At 40.9% G+C, this 20,723-nt stretch overlaps 2 protein-coding genes across 2 annotated transcripts in view; one reads left to right on the plus strand and one right to left on the minus strand.

The window, feature by feature from the left end:
- Nucleotides 1–394: 394 nt before the first annotated feature.
- Nucleotides 395–16,349, minus strand: hspbap1 (hspb associated protein 1). The gene is made up of 8 exons (XM_036545753.1): nucleotides 16,232–16,349; nucleotides 15,342–15,527; nucleotides 12,970–13,154; nucleotides 11,587–11,723; nucleotides 6,383–6,554; nucleotides 2,066–2,149; nucleotides 1,423–1,533; nucleotides 395–910 (listed from the first exon to the last, which is right to left on the minus strand). Exons 2-8 carry the CDS (start codon nucleotides 15,523–15,525, stop codon nucleotides 413–415), a joined length of 1,371 nt encoding a protein of 456 aa, XP_036401646.1. The 5' UTR covers nucleotides 15,526–15,527; nucleotides 16,232–16,349; the 3' UTR covers nucleotides 395–412.
- A 430-nt stretch (nucleotides 16,350–16,779) lies between these two features.
- Nucleotides 16,780–20,723, plus strand: part of slc49a4 (solute carrier family 49 member 4) — a 43,377-nt gene continuing 39,433 nt past the window's right edge. Inside the window, exon 1 of the mRNA XM_036546069.1 lies at nucleotides 16,780–17,211. Coding sequence (XP_036401962.1) covers nucleotides 16,917–17,211 — 295 coding nt within the window. The 5' untranslated portion in view covers nucleotides 16,780–16,916. The remainder of the gene's footprint in view (nucleotides 17,212–20,723) is intronic.

Below are 20,723 nucleotides of genomic sequence, written 5' to 3' on the forward strand. Positions count from 1 at the left end.
ATAATGAGCAGAGTGACCTTTGACCAAACTGAAGGTAAAAAGCCCACGATAAAGACAACTTTTTAACCACAACTACAGTTATAAGCATAAAAATTGTTTTTATTGTAACTACAGGAACCTGCTGTCACATTGGAAAAGGTAATCAAGCATATGCTTTATTTATTGTGTCTAATATTCTGACTGTAGGAAGGAACAAGTGAAGTACTATTAAAGCACTGAATGTCTTTATTTTTCCTTAGGCAGACACAGAAAAACCTGAAAAAACATCTGAGGATAAAAGCATTGATGCTCACATCTTTGTAAAGATCAGAGAACCTCCCCTCGTTTATGATTTATAAGACTGATTTCACTTATATCTTCATTAAACAAAAGGTTAATGTTTCAGGAGCTGGCACAACAATATTGTTCATGTTCACGTACAACCATGCACCCCATGTCTGTCCATCATAAGCTTGGTGACCAGGGCGATGACCTCTGGATGAACCAGGCACTCCAGCAGGTCGTTGGTGGAGATGGGTCCATGTCTGGGGGTGGGGGTGCGCTCTGCTTCCCCTGCACCCGCCCCTCTTTTTGGTGCGTCTGTGCTCTCCTGGTGGCAGTTCAGGCTGGGCCCACAGGCAGAGTGCGCGGAAGAGCAGGCGTTCGGGTTGGGCTTGCTTGGTTGCTTAGGCTGGCCTGGGTCCTGGAGAACAGGGATTAGATGAGGTCCAAAGGGGATGGTGCGGGGAGGGTGCTGGCTGTCTCCTGCTGGGCCCGCGCCACATTTGGGCTTTCCTTTGGAGTCTCGCTTTCCCAGCCGGGTCCTGCACGGTTCAGTGGGTTTGCAGGGCACACGCCTCTGCTTCTCCACGCACGCCTGCACAGCCAAATTCAGATACTGCAGGTTCTCATCGTGCGATGTGGCCCTGTCCTGCCACAAAAGATCAGACAAAATCAGTGTCAAATGCAGCCTGCACTTCCGTCCCTTACCACCTGGGGGCACAGGAACCCTGGTGGCCTTTGAAACGGCTCCTGCTCTCCTTACATCTCTCAGCAGCACCGATTCCCGATCAGTGGTCAGTGAATGAGCAAGTAGCCTGACATCATCAGCCATTTGCTGAGCACTGGTCAGAGATCTGGGCAGAGGTAGCTGCAGGAATAGGGGTGGTTTAGAATGTGACCCCTGTCTGCTGTTATTTTCTCAGTTTTTTTCCTATCTCTCATCTACACAGGATAATCTCTGGCGGAGGCAGGTCCTCTCTCTAATCCACTATCATGTACAATGAGCAAAACTGTCACAGCAAGCACAATAACAATTCTCCAGTAGAACTGCCGCTGCAGAGCGAAGATAACGCAGGCTCCACTCTGAGGCTCTGAGCCGCACGGTATCTCCTGTTCTGGGAAAAGGAAGAGCCGGAGCACAAACGACCACAACTCAGGCACCTCAGTGGGGTTGAGCCAGTTATCTGCATTGTCACTGCTGGGGGTGGTTTTCAGGGCACAGACAATGGTCCTGGCAAGGGCCTCTCCTACTCTGCTTTCATCATCAGCTTCCTGTGGATGACAGGAAAAGTCGATAAGCATCAAGGCCTTGACTTTGTCATTGTTATTTTCTGTACTTGACCAGTTCACTTCCATTCTAATTCTAATCTAATTCTCCCAAACTGGAAATGAGCGCAGTCAAAATAATTCAGAAGTTTGAGTATCAAGTTTTGATGGATGGTTATGACACTGAAAAAAATGGTAAACAGCGATAATTTACTGTGGCTGTAACATTCATGGAAGTGTAGTTATCAGGCAGCACCTGAAGCAGAATATTAAACAAACATCCATTTTTCTCTCATAGAGGAGAACGTGTTGGATCATTTCTCTACATGTTGTGCATACTGAGCGTAAATCCCTCTGACAGGGGTACATCAAACTATCTGTGCTTTGCTCATAACTGTAACAGGACACACATCATTGGAAGGGTGTTAGTGGTTTTGCAAGCCATTTGCGGTCAATGACGCGCAAGGCGCTAACGTCACATTAAATGACAATGCACTATGACTGGTAAGGGCAGGCTGACGCAGTGGCGAGCGGTTACCATCTCAATCCAGGAGTTGATGCTGACAGTGATGGGATCAAGAGACTCAACATAATGCCACCAGTGTCTGGGGACAAACAGCACCTGGAAGAGGACCAAGGTAGGATTAGGGAGGTCAGAATCTGCACCCGTCCTGTAGGAAGGTGACAGCTGGGGTCTATTAGTCTCCTGAATAACAGAGCTCAACACTGAGGAGCAAGCCTGCAAGTGATCACTAACCCACTCCCAGTCTGACATACACATCTGTCTCTGACGCACACAAAGTAACAGCTCTTTCACAGACACACAAACCCAATCAAAAACACACACACAGACACAGACACACACACACACACACACACACACACACACACACACACACACACACACACACACACACACACACACACACACACACACCGAATTTCAATAAACTTCCTCTTGGTATTCTCTGACTTCACGGCCATGGCCAAACTCATACACTATCAGCAGAATTTTCCCCTACATTTTCAATTCCATACAGCCTCTTTGTGGAAAAAATTCCGCTGAGTGGACTGGAGAACAAGTCCCCTATTCTCGTGTGATCTGTGCATGATCAAAGCTTAAAACACTGTGCTCACCCCAGGAGTCAGTTACCATTAGATGGCAGTGGTGACTTTTCTAACAGGAACGCTGCCTGGAAGGTAAGTCATACAGCTTCTTCTATTTGATTGGTTAATCCGAATTTAATTTTTAATTTATTTAGCCGAATTAATTTACGTCCTGCTTCTATTGTGGTAGGAATTGATGTCTATAAAAAATGATGGGACTTCAAATGAAATAAAGACCTCTACATTTCTGGTAAATTTGTACAGAGGGGTTTATCTAGAGAAAAATTTCACACTTTGAGTATATGCACAGGCAGGCAGTAGTGATACGTCTTTGTCTGTAGTAAAGCTTCCTGCAGACAGCTACTCCCTGAATACATATGCTGTACTGCTCTCAATAGCACTACGTGTGCCATTCCCAACAAAGGGTGCACAACCACACGGAGTGTCCTACTTTGAGTGTGTGTCAGGAGAATCCTGACGCAGTTTACTTATAGTCAAGCTTTTAACTTATTGTCAGACTCAAGGTCTGAGGTCTTCTCAAGGTCAAGACCTCACTCCCACTGAGGAAGGGACTGCAAGCAAGTTAAAATTATTGTTCGATCATTTCGTGTAACTCTGGAAACTTTTTATAGCTTATTCAGTTGGTGGAATTTTATTGTGAAAACTTATTTTACATTTTAATACAACACACAAAACACTAAAAACCAAACACAAACATACAGCTTGCAATGTACTTCCAGATCCTGCAGCTGCTACTGTAATGACAACACCAGACACACAGTCATGATTTGGAGGTACTTCCTGTAGAAATACTAGCTGACTCTGGAGTGCAGGCCAGCACTTACTCCAGAAGTGTGCTGGATTTGGCTGACCCACGACACAGATAATGTTCATGCCTCAAAAATTTACTGGGAAAAAACAAGCAGCACTGAGTGGCTGCTTCTCAGGGCCATGGGTAACTGGATCTATTGTAGACTAGCTTCCCTGTCTCCTACAGCTCTCTCATAGGAAAAGGGGAGGGGGTCACTCATCTTTCCACTAGTGCTGAATATCATTATATAATGAAAATCATTATATCATTATATAATTTACAGATACCAGTACCAATACCAATAACAATGCCAATGCTTTAACAATACCTACATGCTAATGAAGAACCAATGAAGAACACAGAGAACCACTTTATTGTGTACGTAATCTACTATACAATGCTACCATTACCTACTCCTAAATGGTAATGGCAGCCTTTTACTTGAGCTATGTTTTTTAATTAGGAGTGGTTCTGATTCCAGAAAATCATACAAAAGAGCAATTATATATTCATTATATATTATATATAATGATTATAACATAATAATAATTATCTGATTATTATAATAACCCATTACCTACCTGGAATAATCTTTTGTGACAATTTTACTTTACAAATCAAATTTACGATTGTACTTGATTTGGACAAAATTCACCTTTTATGTCTGATGATGAAGCATTAGAGGCCTCATGATCCAATAATTTGATACATATAAGAGTTAAAATGTAAAAACTATTAATGCAGCAAATGATGATTCATCTGGCTTTAATAGCTGCTGCAAGCAACTGCTATACTAGCTGGATTGTTACTTGAAATGAACTTTCAAGTACAATAATGGTGCAATCATCAAAAATATCACTCTGTGTTGCCGATGATGCTGCTACCATCTATTCATTTTGTGGAACTTTCTTTTAAATCATTCAATTACCAATATGGCAGCACAGCACAGTCTGCTATGAACGGTCTACCTCTGGTGTTATGCAAGTATCATGGCCAATTGTGGAGAATTCATTCAAAAATAACTGCAAGATTAATTCAAACGATTACTTTTTCAACCATTTCACAGAGCAAGCTACCTGACAGAATGCTCTCCTGCACTGACAAAAGATTAATGCACATACTCAGTCTGTAATGAGTTAGAATTGAACCCTTCTGCAAGAGCTCTCGGAAGCTTACAACTTTTCTTAAGTAGAAAGTTTCAAAGGCATTTCCTCCATTTACACTTGATCGTTCCACCACAGCACTAAAATGTACCTGCCAGCAAAAAAAAAAAAAAAAAAAACACATATACAGTACAGGATTGTGAACAGCGCATCACATTTTAGTCAAACGCGACCACGGCGGCAGACACTTTAATTCTGTTTCAAGCTCGCGGTTCAAGGGTCGGGGGAAATTTGCATGTGAGCTGAGCGCTGGGTTTCATTTGCATGCGGTGAAAAGACGAGTGTTCGCGGGCTGTCAGAACTGCGCGCCGGACGGGCAGTAATTGCCTCGTTACGATCTCGACTTGGAGAGCGGGGCAGAGTGACCGCAGCACTGGAATCTGAGGGGGAGGGGGAGGGGGACGGGGACGGGGACAACACACACACACACACACACACCGCACGGTAAGAAGGGCAGGCTCTTTCAAGACGCTACAGTGTCGTCACTTGTAATCACGGAGAGGAAACTGCCACGTGCCTTGGGAACAATGCATGAACTACATTCCTCAGCCAGAACACAAAGGATCTTTCAAGTGTGTTGTGTGTTTGTTGGGGGCCGCTAACAAGTTCCCTTGTTAGAAAAAAAATGCACTTGGCAGCGTCTCCACTCTGAAGCTGTAGGTGACACCTAATGGCAGCTCCATCATGGACACATAATGGGAGAGCGGATGAAGTGAACTTCTCATTAATAAAATCTCCCACCAAAAAAAACCCTGCACCGGAAGGCCAGGTGAAGATAACATGCTTCTAATGAGCACAACCTCACAACTGTGTACACTGTGCCACTCAGGTGACCTTTCCCTGTGATAGAGGCCCAATTACCGGTGCTAAAAATTGTGGCCATGATGCATGATGGCCCTGCAGTGGAGGTGGGGATCAGTGTTAACACCATTCGCCTGGAACCAGTGCTGACAGCAGAAATGAGACAAAGGACAGACAGATAGACTGACTGACCACTCCCACTACTCACTTGAGACCCAGGTTCTACCCGTCTCAGAGAGCCTGGGACTCACTGCTCTGGCTCTCACCTCATTCATACTGTTTTTTCTCCCGACAAAATTCCAGAATCCTTCCATAAATGTGTCAGCATCACTTTGATTTTCAGGTGACTGTACACCAGTGTGACTACATTTGATCTGGCAGCAAAAGAAAAATGCTTCCTACCATTACATTTGTGCTTCCCAGTATTTCTGCTAATGCAGATCCACTCATTATTCCATTCAGTTTCTTTGAGAAAAATAGTCCACTTTGATTGATGAACCAGTTAACTTTTTGGTAAATATATGAAAATCTAAATCATAATCTATTTCTGCTTCTAAAATGTCTTAAATAATACATTAAATATTGAGCCATCAATCTTTATTAGAAGGGAGGACTGTGTCATTAGCATTGATGAAGAATAGTATATTTAAATAACATAGCATGCAGACCACACATTGACATAATGCTTCAACAAATTTAATAATTCAATTTGGTAACTGATCCCATCTGACTTTCAGGAAGCACACATAATACATTCTGAGAGAGTTAAAATATGGGTATGTTTGCAGGCAATGGGGTTTCTCTGCTTGGATTTTAAGCAGCCTTTCAGGAGTTAAACAAGCTTGTTTTTTCCGATTGTCTTTACCCTATAGATGGGTGATTGAGCTGCTTCTCTACTATATTTAAATGTCTGCCTGCTTAACCTATCCAGGTAAGTGACTGAGTGACTGAGGTGGATCTCCACTGTCTGTACCTGTCCAGGCTCCAGGGTGACAATGTGGGCTTGGGCTCCAGAGAATGCTGGGAAGAGGGTGTGGTCTGGTTGTACTACGTTAACTCGGCTGAAGACGCTGGACTCCTCGTACGGGATCCTGGTGGGGTAGAGGGAGTCTGTGTCTTCAGGCGGGAAGAGGTGCCATCTTTTCCTGCATGAAAGGGATTGCATCGTTACGGGTGATAAGGAGACACAAAAGGAAACCTACAGCTGTCCTCTGAAAAACTGTCAGTAGTTTATAAGTATGAATTAACATTTATATCCAACAGAAGCTTGAAGCTAACTGGAAGTCTTTTAGTGAAAATCAATAAACACATAAAAGTGAGAGATGTTGTTTCATGGGATATACAAAACTGCCAACCAGTAAATGGTTCTTTCACGGATTTATTTTCCCATAGAATGCCTTTACAAACACGGACAAAAATGAATAACATGTTTTAGAAACTTGTCAGGTTGTGGAAACAAGTGGGGAAAGTTTAATAGTGTACCACAAAATGTACCACACCGCATTTGAATTATTGTCTCATTTCCATCCAAATGGATGGCAATAGAAATTAAATACCTCAGACTGAGTTTGAAGACTCAAATAGCAGTATCCCTTGCAATATGCCTGCATTACATACAAATGTATCCACGGGAGGCTTGCAATTTGATTTCCAACTGGCACATCGTTTTGAATAAATACATCTTTCTCAACAAATATTTTGGAAACTAAAATGAGCACGCTAAAAGGAACAATTTATACAGATCTATACAGATACAGATACAGAAAATCAAACAGCAGCAATAACCCTGTGAGTGGATTTCCCAAAAAGATGGCACTTAACACTTGTGTCAGGAAGTCAATCTACTTCAAGTATATGTGCATTGCTACAAACAAATTAAAGGCTGCTAATTCACAACACTAAAGGATATAGGCTGAACCTGGCTATCTGATGCATTTTCACCTCAAAAAGCAACCACACAGCCAAAGTAAAAAATGATGTCACTATGTCTTATTTTCAAGCACAATAAAAATAAAATAAGCAGCAAGCCTCTAAATCAACAGAACTCAAGATCTGCATTGGAAGCTGGTTTTCACAACCCTTCAGAAGCAGGAAATGTGACTAACCAGATATATCAGGGGGGCCTGGGCTACCCAACCATGTGTTTAATTAACCTGACTGGCAATAGTGCTCCCTGACTGTGGCTGCTCCAATATGGCATGAAACTCACAGTTTTTTTTAGGAATTTTTGGAAAATGTGAGCTTTCATAATGAGTAAGAGACAAATGAGAATGTTCTACACCAGAGGATATCCAGTCAACAGTATCTGCCTAGTACAAAACTGGCAATATGTCATTAAACTACACACAAAAGATAAGCATTTTATATCACACAGACATAAAAAAACAAGTCTGAGATTAAAGTGGGCATGAGGGAACCATCTATCAGTAAACACAGGGGAAAAGAAAGGCTAGAATGGCAGCATGTCATCCATGCCTTGAGAGATCACCTGTTTGTCTGTGCAAATGCTCCTGTCGTAAAAGCAGATCATTCAAAATGCCATGCATTTTTAAACAAGCACGCAATAAATGGCCAAATAGTTCAGTCAGTCAGCTTCTCAGGGTGAATCTGCTGTGGACTTGCATAAAATAAAATCCAAAGATCTGATCAAAACATTTGACAGTGTATCTGTAGTCATAAGGGAAATATCATTATGCTTTGCATTTTTTCTTTTTTTTGTACAATGAGGAACAATCAGTTATGGCTCATGAGAGTTACCCTGGTGGATGCAGTGTAAGTACACACCGTGAACTACTCCACAGTGGCAGATGGCATTGTGCAGATAATTTTTTTGCAAAATGCATTTGAAGTCGGTTTTTAAAAATGTGACTGTGTTTGTATCAGTGCAAGCTACATGATCAAGGCTTACTATGAAATCCTTCAGTTCTGTCATTTTGCCTGGCAATACCCACACAGTGCCACCTGTGTATAATATATGGGCAAATAATTTAGCCAAGGCTGACAAACTTGTTTCCACTGTTAAAAAAGTTCTCTGGTATTGTTCAAACACTATAGAGTACATGACCATTTTTCAAATCACTTTCTTTGATACACTTTGTATTTGCTCTTTGTAAGTCGTCCTGGATCAGAGCGTTGACTAAATGACAAAATGTAATGCAATCTAAGAGATGCAATTGCACAGAAAGGTTGTTCTCTACCAATAAAACTGCCCCCCGAGCCATGTAAAACAAGATGGGGCACTTCACATTCTGCTGCGAAGAACCATTCAAAACACATCTATTTTATTAAAAGATTAGCAGACGTGGAGATGGATTTCACACCTAGCACTGCTGCACTGAAAGGGCTTGAGAAACTGTTGAAGGACGCATTGTTGAAGGACAGTCAAGGTTTGCAGAAGCATCTCTTTTTAACTGCAATACATGGCACAAATCAGATTGATTGATACAAGTCTGATACATGATATAAGTATGACTGATCCGATCTTGTGGTTCATGTGTCATAATGTCAGAATCCACAAAACACTGAACATAAAAATCTGAACTTGCTAAAGGCAAACTGTAGAAATGCAGTAAATGGTAATGGAATGTGTTTCGATGAATTCTGTGATAAATCTGAAAAACTATTTCCCACTTGGAAATGGAGAGCTTCCGTCATTCGTTGAGAGAAGTGCATCTTTGTATGTGCAAGTTTTCAGACCACAAAACAACCGACAACAATTAAATGTAACCATGCCACCTGGAATACCGAACACTCTTTCAGTAAACTGTGTACATGAAATTCACGAGCTCATTTTTGATTTTTTTTTTTTTTATTTGAATGCTTTTCCCCTTTATTGTGTATGTAACTGCACATTAGATTCATCTCATGGTGAGAACCTCTGCAGGCGTGAGGAAGCACTGAAAAAAGATTAATGCAATCCTCCAATACTCTTGCACATACCCAAAGGCTATTTTTCACACTGCAGTTCACAGAGTGCGCCATAGTGAAGTGGACACCGTGTGGAGAATAGGCCCTGCTCCAGAGAAAACATCTAAGCAACTCACAAGGTGTCTGACAGTAGTGGGATGAGGAGGTTCTGACTGACCTGCCCGCCCCTATTCCCAGTGGAAACAAAGGCAATTTCCTCACTGCTGTGGGCTTTCACTTGGCAGATGACATGTCTTGTTGTAGACCCAGAGCACAGCCAGAGTTCGGCTTGCAGTCAGGACAGGCAACCTGCCAACTAAGCCACCCAAGAGCCCCAACACACTCCTTTTCAATATTTTTTATCATTATTATTAGTTAATGTAATTTAAAGTGTTACTGCACTGTCCATTCAAAGAAAAATATTTCTAAGAACATTCATTGAATTCAGCTGAACATATTAATTCATTGTTGCAAGTTGAGAAAACGCTGTACTTGAGTTAACAACAATGCCAAGCCAGTGCACGAGCCTTCTGCATCTAGTTAATTAGCTAGGCAGCTAGATATATAACTGACAAGCTAGCTTATGTACAAGATAGGAAAACAAAATGATGATGATTTAATGTTAACAAACAACATACCCAGTAGTCAAGGGAATGAAAAAGCCCATAGACCAGTTAAGCAGTATCACTAATCAGTAATATTTACTCACTGAAAATCTATTGAATTGAAACAGGCCAGTTAAAAATGTTATTATTTGAATACCACTTTGGCATAAAAGCTTTTTAAAGCAATTTTCCAATGTTAGCCTATGAACAGGGCTGCTTTTTGAGCCCAAGACCCCATGTTGCCATGGCGATAGTCAGGAAATAGAGCAGAACCAATGATTGTCTATCTAAGCAAATATGTCAATTGGGCAACCAGCAATTAGTTTTCAAGTCAAATGAGGTCTTGGTGTTCACAAATTCAGTTCAGATATGATAAATATCATGAACTACTATTGAGACGCTTAGACAGGACTGGCATGGTTTGGACTCCACTTTACATTATATATGGACCCAAATACAGTTTAATTACAATTCCTGTTCAATCCCCTCCAAACTCTATCCAGCTGTCATCTTAACTACTCACTGTAAAAAAGGTTTAATTACATTAGCATGTTTTTGTAGTCAAATTACAATGTGACTTAGATCAAAACCAAAATTCATCCCCCCACCAAAAAAAAAAACCTGGCCAATGGATTTTTACTTGCTTTACTTGTTCTGTCCTTTACTTCTCTTGAAGGGTGTTTGTGTAGCCATTTGAACTGCTTAGTACTAATAGCACCACCAGTGCAATACCACTGTTAGTTGAGAAAAACAGCATAATGGTGAGCATCTCATCTTACTCAGTCACGCTATCTCTTAGTTTTCCTTTGATCATTTTTTTCTCTGGGAGTATTGTTTTGTGATAATGTTGTTCATGAAGTCACAAGTATGAATCATATTCTGAGTATATCATCTGATGCCCACTATTCATATGTACTTCCACAAGTGTTTTCTTTCAAATGGTATGAAAACCGTGATTGTGCATATCATACTCCTGAAGTTTTAAGCTTTAGGCAAGGTTTGATAAAAATAGCTTCTAACTGTAAGAGGTGGACAAAGATATGCGGCACTCAGTCTCTCTAGTAATACAGTCACCCAGGATAAGGAGTTACAAATAATGACTTCACATTAAAAGAACTCACCACCCAATTTAAAAAGACAACAGTAGGTTTGGGGGAGAGCTGCCTGGAGATTAAACAGGTTTTTCTTTGTCACAGTTTCACACCATCTGTATTCAACAAAGGGAGTGCTGACACTCCATTCAACAGCACTTCGGCTCATATCTCCCGCTCATTCTCTCTCTGACGCTCCGAGCAGAAATTGCTCTCTCTTTCAAAGCGAGAATGGATCTGTTTCGTCCCCATGAGTGAGAGCAACTTGAAAGAGAGGGAGGCTCCTACACAATCTGGGAGGTTGTCTAATCTCCACTGACTCAAAGTCAGGCTGGCGGGTCATTATACTGTATGTCTCAAAAAACTCACTTGACTGATTCATCACTTCTATTGTCTGGGTTCTCCATATTTCCTTTATTCTTGACACTAATGCTGGTAATTTGTTTAATTTGATCCGGTGCTCAATTTCCTCTCTTTTCTGTTGGAAAGTCCATTACTGCTGCACTCAGGTCAGTCAAAAAACGGGACCATGCTGACGTCATTCTAGAACAGTGTGATGCTGCCCATGTTATTACCTGCCCTGTACCTGTAAGACCAGGTTACAGCCGTAGGAGTCCAGGTGGCATGGGGTGTTGGCGCCGGCTGTGCCAACCCACAGTGTGCTCTGTTGTCCATTTCTACCTGGATAACCAAAGTCTGACCATACCACGTCCTACAAAACACACAACATGCCTTTCAAACATCACATACATTTATGTTCAAATCATCTGTTTTACAGGTCTTCCGCCACCTGTGCTTATTCTTGTCTCAAAGACACAAGAGAGATGTCACCTCCTTAGGTAATAACACACAACCTTTTTGACACATGACGTGACATGAAAAATGGTGACTGGTTAATCAAATTACTTAATACACTGCTCTTTCGTAGAGTGCATTAGTAAGTCAACAGTAGCATGTTTACTTTTGACAGACCATATACAAACCATCAAGCCCATCAATCTGTCAAAAATGGGAAGAATCGAAACCTCAGAGATTCTGCCCAGCACCCTGGATAATGAAATCATTACTATATTCAGGGAACTGTGAATGATAAACTGAGTGGAGCTGGCTTTCAACAACTTTTAAATGGCACTATTCATCATTTAAAAAGCCCTTTGTCTGCCTGTCTCAAACTCCTGTGTTTCAGCAGAAGTGTCAAAAGCACACAGACAGCTCATAAGCATTTATTATTATTCTTGGGGAATGAAAGAAAGGCAGAGAGAAGAGTAAAACAGATGGGCTTTGCAAAGGCCTTTTTCGAGTTTGTATGTTTTCTAAACTTCAACAAAAACACAAAATTCAATTTGGTGCTTTCAGGAGAAAGCTTCTGTCACATCCCAGACCCAGCTTCTGTGCGAGTTTGAAAAGCATCTGAAGCGATTTGAAGTTTGAAATTGATACCTTCAATTAAACAGCAGGACATATTTGAGAGAGAGTGCTGCTGGGGATTACCCCAACAACAATGGCCTTCCTTGCGCTTACACAAGAGAACAGAATCTGCACAGATCTGAATAACATCCACCAGTTAAAACACCTCTCCTCTGACTACGGACTTCAGGTCTTAGAGGCTGGAGCAAAACAATCTTTACATAAATAGCAAATTTAATCCCGGCAACAAAACAGAGGCAATCTGCAAGTAAGACTATACGCAATGCATGAAATTAAACAAGTATAAGTATAACAAGTCCATAGGCTCAATAAAGACATTTATGTATTGCGCTCAATGAAATCCTTGAAAGTAGGAAAACATTCAGCGAATAATGGCTGAATGAGTGATGAATATCTTCTGTAATGATGAGTGAGAAGATGTTTGGTCTGACACAGTTTTTGGACCTAACGCGTTCTTTGCACTTTAACACATAGAGATCTCCTTGCCAGAACCGTTTGAGGCAGAAGAGAGGGACAGAAGGAAGGGGTACCTCAAACATGGAGGCTTTGTCTTCGAACAACATGGCGATGTACTTGTAGTCTGCATAGGCCCAGTATTCTGACAGGGGGTAGTCAAAGAAAGGCCCTATGGATGAGCTGCTCTGACATCTGGCCCAGGGTAAAAACTCCCCCAGCGTGGCCTCTATGTAGGAGCACTGGGTCTCAAACAGAGGAGCTTTGCTCAGAAAAAAAGAAACAGAGAGGTGAGAGAGAGGGGAGATATAATCACAGATGAGAGACAAAGCACTGTTATAGAAAAATGCCCAATCACATCTTGAAATGGACAGCAGATGATTACACTAGCAGGCTTAAATTTACTGTCAATAAATTAAGGATTTAGTGAATTGATTTAACTCTGCAGAACTGCAGATAATCACAACATATCAAAATGACATAAGGTTGTATTTATGCTGTGAATAAAATGTCCCTTTTCTGTACCGGTTCAATTAAATCTTCCACATAAATTATAGCTGGCTCACTCCTCCGTTAGACACAATGTCAGTTCTGTAAATGAAATTTATAATGAAGTGTGTTAAATTACATCTCATGTCCGAGAGGGTTGCTGTTGTCAGAAATTACACCTGTAAAAATGGATTTAGCAGTTAAATTAGCTGGCCCCATTTTGGGAGTAGCAACCTCAGTAGTCATGCTCAGAATGTTATTCTCTCTTCTGCACATTTCAGTTATACTGTTATGTACAGAAGAATGTTATTCTCTATTCTACACATTTGAGTGACACTCTCATGCAAAAGAATGTTACTCTCTCTTTAGCATATTTGAGTTTAACTGTCATGTACAGAAGAATGTTACTCTCTCTCTTCTACATAATGGAGTCACACTGTCATGCACAGATGTTATTTTTTCCTCTACATGTCTGAGTTACACTGTCATGTCCAGACGAATGTTATTTCCTCTACTTCACGTCTTCAATGTAAACAGATTGCAGCTCTGCTTGTACTTATGACTAACAATGGTTTAGTAAGCACCCTGCAGGACGTAAGTTGTGTGTGTGTCTATCCTGCAACAATCTATGGAAGAAATAAGACAAAGACTTCATGAAGACGACAAAAAAGGAGTTTGATAATTTGAGGAAATTATTCAGTTTTGCATTACATCTGTCCACAGTAACTTACATGACTAAAAAATGTATACAGCATATTTGGACATTACCAGAAGCTAATAGATCTAATTTTCTAAAACTATTTACTGATGCTCCTTGGGGTCCTATACATCTAGGCTTGTTTTACTAATTTATTCAAAAAGACCTAGCAAAAATGTAATTAATGCCAAAATGCAGCGTTATAAAATTCATAATGAATACTATACCACTCACAAATCTCTTTTCATCATACAGTAAGATAGGCTGGATCTCCTTGACTACCTTTGGAATGCAACACAGCTATGTTTGTTTTTTAGAAGGCCATCACAGGGAAGCTGCTATTCCATCAAAGTTCCCTCTTGCCAATTGGTTCACTACCATATCAGCTTAACTTCCAATCAATGCTATTTTCAGTTTCAGAAACTTCAGACTGAATGTGGGGGAAAAAGAGCATTAGGCACTATGGTAGCACATTCCAAGAGTGCAGTCAAAATTGCAACAGATCATATCACTAGATTACTATATTTTGGTCGTATGCATCAATTTCCCATTCTAGAACTATAACTCATTCATGAGATGATTAATTATTTGTGTACTGCAAACTGTTTGTAAATAATTCATTCCAACACAATCCCTGCAAAAATGATCTGTGGTTACAACAGTGATTATTTGCAAATGTTGTATGTTATATGCACTGCAGTATTCTTGGCCAGTTCTCATTTGAAAAAAAAAAAAAACATTGAAATATGAGTGGAACATTATGATTAAATAAAAAAATACTATTATTATACTACCACTATGTAATTTAGCAGATGCATTTACAATACATGAAATGATTACGAAGTCTATAAATAAAGAATGTATTTGAAATACATTTACATAACACTGTAAATGTTAAAACGGGGAAAGGATTTGAAGGGGAGGAAATTTCCATTTAAGTTCCATTTAAAAACAAGGTGGTAATATATTTATTCTGTAAATGTTAGAGGGATGAATTATGGAAATGACTCTGGATTTCATAATGGCAAATACAATAACTGGAAGAGTTAGTCCATCAGGAGACGACATTCTCTGAGGAGGGCACAAAGAGGGTGTTGACTAAAGATTATCAGAAAGAGAACAGTAAGCACAACAAGGGTTTGAATAGCCACATTAGTATGATTTCCCCTGAAAGGCAAGGAATATACATATATAGTAAATCAGAGACTCGCTGGGACCTGGTCCATGAGGTGCCATAGTTTGATAAGCACAGACCCTCCTTACTTTTCTCCTCTTGTCTTTTTCCAATGCGGAAACGGACTGTCCTCTCTCCCAGGGTCTGTGACAGCTGCTCAGTGCCCCACTGCAGTGCTGGCCAATCTGAAGCCATGCCAAGGAACACCACAGGCTGCTGTGCAGACTCTATAATCTCCCGCGCCTCCCCTGGGCTAAAGGGCTTCATAGCCATGGCTGAAACGCACAAGAGCCAGGGCATCAGGAGTTGAGTACAAGCAAGCACCCTGTCACACGTACAATGCCATTTCAATATCTTTTTTTTTACATGTTATCCATTTATACAGCTGGATATTTACTGAGGCAATTGTGGGTTAAGTACCTTTCCCAAGGGTACAGCAGCAGTGCCCCAGCAGGAAATCGAACCAGCAAACTTTCGGTTACAAGTCCTGCTCCTTAACCAGTATGCTACACTGCCACCCTACAGTACATGCTGATGCTGCTTTTCCAAAGCCACCTGTCACTGGACCTTTGTACCGCTTCACTGACCGCTACGGTTCGGCATTGTCACCTCAACTACGGGCAACAGTGTGGTACAGTATTTAGGAAAAGGAGATGCAATAAGAAGGCAGCTGGTTCTACTCCTAGATGGGCGCTTGTAGCCTATACTTAACCTGATTTCCTTGAAAAGGTGTTCAGTTGGTACCCTACCCGCGTCTATACTCTGATTGCTCTATGACCAATGCGTACTGTTATTGACTATGCGTGACGACTGGACAGCGCACAATACAAATACTTATACTCACCTATTTTAAATAACTGCTTTCTAAATAATTATTATATTAGCCATACAGGACCGTATGAAAATATGTCCTAAAGGAACAAACTTCTTCGCCCCAAGAATTTCACGCAAAAATGTAGTTAACTACACTGTGGTTTACCTTTAGAAGAAGAGGAACATTAGTTTTGAAGTGGTAACAATGTTGTTGGACTAGCTTTGTAATTCCTTGGGGAATCTGCCTACATTGCCACTCACGAACGCTTTCCCTCTCCCTCCACTGCAACTGCAACTGCAACGTGCTTGTTACAAAGCTTGTTCCTCAAGCAACGGCAAGAGTCGCAAAGAATACACGTCATCCACCCTTACATTTGGAAGAGCACCCCAAAAATCGATTCTGTAAATTACTTTTCTGTTTGTCTCACAGTAAAGTCACCGCCGGTAAGACCCATATTTGAACTAAACCTGTACCGCTGAGATTCAACGTGCAACAGACGCTCGTAGTCTTATTGTAAACAAACCTCACGTGAACACCTCGATCTTTTTTCGAGGAAGTTGAGTTGTGAAATAACCGCCATTTTGGCTCTAGCTATGATTGTCAGAGATCGTTACTTGGCAGCGAGCACTGATCAAACATGGAGTGCACAGAGTTTCAGTTTCACATTGGTGGGCACTTCCGTCCCTTTTCTGCTCATGCGCAGTAAAGTTTTAATTGTAACTGAGGTCGGTTGTTTTTGTTCGTCTGGGCAGCTGACATAAACGAAGTACTTCACTTTAGCATTTCAATTTATCGACGAGGTCAACACTGTAGCTAGACATACAAAAACGTCATCACCCTGGCAAATTAAATGGGTGCCGGTCCGAGCGCGGAGGGCGAAAGGGAACCACTACTCGTCCCAGCTCAGCCCGAGACGAACATACAGCCTGCCTACAGCAGAGTCTACGGAAGAAGATGGCTGGTCCTGGCTATATTTTCTCTTTTGGGGTTTATGCAAGGGATGGTTTGGAACACATGGGGTCCGATTCAGAACTCTGCCAGACATGCTTACGGGTTCGCAAACACAGACATCGCCGTGCTGGTGCTGTGGGGTCCAATCGGGTACACGCCCTGGCTACTGTTCATGTGGCTAATGGATAAAAAAGGTGAGTTGATTTGTTTGTGATACTCAATTACGTAACAAACAGCTAAAATCCTGTTGACAGCATAGCAAGTTTCTTTGTTTTCTGGTTTGGCCTTAACTCCTTAAGATGGCTAATCCACTTTGACCCCCCCAACAAAAATCAAGAGTGTCAGATAGTTAGCTAGCTTCGTCTGTGTCATTGACGTCTCTTTTTATTATGATTTAGGTTTTGTGCAAGAGGCTGCGTGTTGTCTGATTTTAGTTTAGAAAAGTTAGGAGGGCGTCTTGGACGTTGGGTCTGAAGTGAGCACATTGCCTTTGGAATTTAGAATTTAGCTGGCTACCTGACTGGTACTGTTGCCACCTACTGATAAAGGGCTGTTAACTTGTGCATGTGGGCAGTGTGTGCATATCTTGACGGCTTGTAAAACAACGTGTTCAGACATTATTTGAATATCATTTAACTAAAATATTACTCAATAAAAAGGAAATGATGTTCATCTGTACTGTATCTGTAGTACCTATATTTCGATATCAATGTGCACTCATTGTCCACGTTCACCGTAAATCACGTGTCTCCTAGAAAGACCCGAGGAAGACAGCACTAACAAAGGTTGACTCTCACATGGGTTTATTTTGTGCCCTCTGGTCATCCCTTACAAATTCACGCAGAACCTCTGTGATGAGACAAATCAACAGCTCACTCGCCTTCAGCTCACTACACTGCTACTTTTCTGAAACACTCGCAGGTCCGAAGCCTCAGAAAGTAAATGAGCCCTCTATGCGCAAGTTGAAAAGCTTTGTTTCCCCCGCAGTCTTACATTTCATACTGTCCCCTCTGATAAAACTGGTATTGAACGGCTTGCAGCTGTGCTGAAACAATTTCCATGGGTCTGGTAACGCTTGAAGACATTATTGTCAATAGCTCTGTACAGCCCTGTAAAGAATTAATTATTGATTTACACACATATAACTGGTGGCAAGAATGTGGCATTTTTAAATGTCACAAGATTTACACAGTTTATCATATTATTCCTGCATTATGGTTAAGATTTCAGTTCTGGTCAATGTCCAGGCCCTGACCTTGGAGAGAAATGTACCCATTTCTTGTCAGCTAGAACATCACTGCATTACTGAGAGAAATGAAAGTTCCTGTTCAATAGAAAGTAGTGTTTTCAAAATGAGTGGGTATGAGTTTAACCAAACACTTCACTGGCAGAACATATGTTATTATACAAACTAGAATAACCTGCAGGATACATGGGACGTTACTGGTAGGATCTTCAAGGTTTTTGTGAAATATAATGGCTTTGGATGTGAATGGTTTAGAATAAATTCTAGCTCACTTACGGAGAGATTAGTGCTGCTGTTGAACTGTACCTGAAAGGGTTAAATTGGTTTCAGAAAAGAAGTGTAACATTTACTTCAGTCCCAGAGAACACTGCTTAGCCGCCACCCAGAACTGCACACAGTGTTCCTGTCAGTGTCGCAATTTATCTGCCAAGTCCAGGAACCTCCCCAGACATGCAACAAAGTTAAGAGTTTCTCTGGATAGCCATGGTCCCAAATGAGCAAAGTGAAGTGATATTTCAGGTTACCTAAACTGTGTTGTTGCTGTTAAATGACAGGGTTGAAATGAAACAGTGCTGGGCCCAAGGAGTCAAAATCAACAGCCAAAGCTAAATTTTAAGCCTCAGAACCCCCATATTTTTAACATCTGATTGAGCATTGTGTAATGTCATTTCTTTATGTCTGACAAGTAGTATGGAGCTGTACGTTCCTCAGATTAATTTCTAAAGACATTTCCAGTTGCTAGGGTGTGAAATTGTGATGGCCCGTAAATATTTCTAGAACAAAGCCAAGTCCACTAATTGATTTTTACAGGAAACATCAGAAACTTAGATGGCTGACTTAATCAAAATAAATTTACTTTTATCTCTGCATCCATAATACATTTTAACAACAACAAAAAAATAGTTGAGGAACATCTCTTTCATCACCTTATACCATCTGATTCAATGTCAGCAAGTTTTGAGACGGTTGCTGGCAAAACCTCTTCTCCTTAGATCATTTGACATGGAATGAGTCACAAGTGTTTACAGGCCCTTGGGCCATATAACCAGTTCCCCTACTTGATCTCACAATAGTCAGCACCTGACTGCATCAGGCAGGTGATGGAAAGAGTCATCAGGTGACATTTAAGAATCAGCCCAAGACTAAGTTCACTTCATCATCCTTTCTATCAGAAAAGCATGCTTACTGTAAGACATATGAGTGTATTTGATTATCTGCAGGCTCTCAGTTCAGCAACAGTTTAATTTGTAACACACGTATATGATGGGTATGATAGGTTACATAACACAGGAAATAGCTCCATAGTAACAGCATGTTTCTGTTCTACAAACTGGTGCTAATTTTATTCCGTACATGTGTTTTTTTTCAGCACATTTATAGTTGTAAATTGGGTCAAAAGCATATTTTTTATTAACTCTGAGTAGGACTTGGTCTGGATTAAATCAAGGAGACCTTTTTCTTGCAAAATATTAAGACATTTCTCCTTAAAAATGCAGTGTCGGAGGTTCCACAAAAGAATTACTTTACGTAACAAAAAAGGGAAGTTGGGGGAAGGTGTTTCCTGCTGACTGACACATCTTTAGGTTTCATTAAATAAGACCATTAAAACCTTTTATAAAGCTCCGGTGTGATTTAGCGGAAAAGCCAAAAGTCCTTTTGAATGCCAGGTTACTGTGTTTCTGGGGTTAAGGACTGACTTCACTTGCTGAACTCCAGCTAAGCCCCATTTCAGTGGGAAGTATGCTGGCTTTTTTTTAGCAAAGTGCTGATGTTTCATGCTGTGCAGAAAGATGGCAGAAGCATGTGCTAGATCTCCATGGAATGGGCTTGTAATATGCTTAAGTGGAGCACATGTGCTGATATGACAGGAATTCTCAGATAGAGAGAGAGTATCAGTCAAAAGCCTTTCAGAATCTTCCAACCCTTACACGGTTGCACTGTACAAAGTCTGACATTTTAAACATACTGTAATAGACTAAGCTTTAAAAAGTAATGAAAGCAGAGAATTCTATTGGCCCCACTGGCTTGAAAATGGAAATTTTGGAGCTGTAACATTTCGCAGCAGCATTGAGCAATGTTTGCAGACAAGGACCTCCCGGCTCTTCCATGATTCTGAAAGTGCTAGCCTAGTCTTTCTTAAAAATGGTTATTTCCCAAGTTTCTCAGTTTGTCTGTCTGCAATCTCTTTCATTTTGAAAGGAAAAGTCTGGAGATTAATTTCATCTGGTATCTAGGTGGGACAGCCGTCTGCAGTGTACCCCGGACTGATAAGCCGTCTGTGTAAATCGCACAGATTAATGGGAATGTACTCCTTGAGAGTATATTGATAAAGCCGAATAGGAGACTAGCTTCAGTTGTTGTAATAAGAAAAATAGCTCGGTTCTGTAGCTGTCAACTTCCAATGGTAAATAGAGGCAATTTGCTACAAAGATTTATCCTTAATGGTTTTCATGATGTGAC

This window comes from Megalops cyprinoides, chromosome 14 (assembly GCF_013368585.1).
Source record: "Megalops cyprinoides isolate fMegCyp1 chromosome 14, fMegCyp1.pri, whole genome shotgun sequence".
Taxonomy (NCBI): domain Eukaryota; kingdom Metazoa; phylum Chordata; class Actinopteri; order Elopiformes; family Megalopidae; genus Megalops; species Megalops cyprinoides.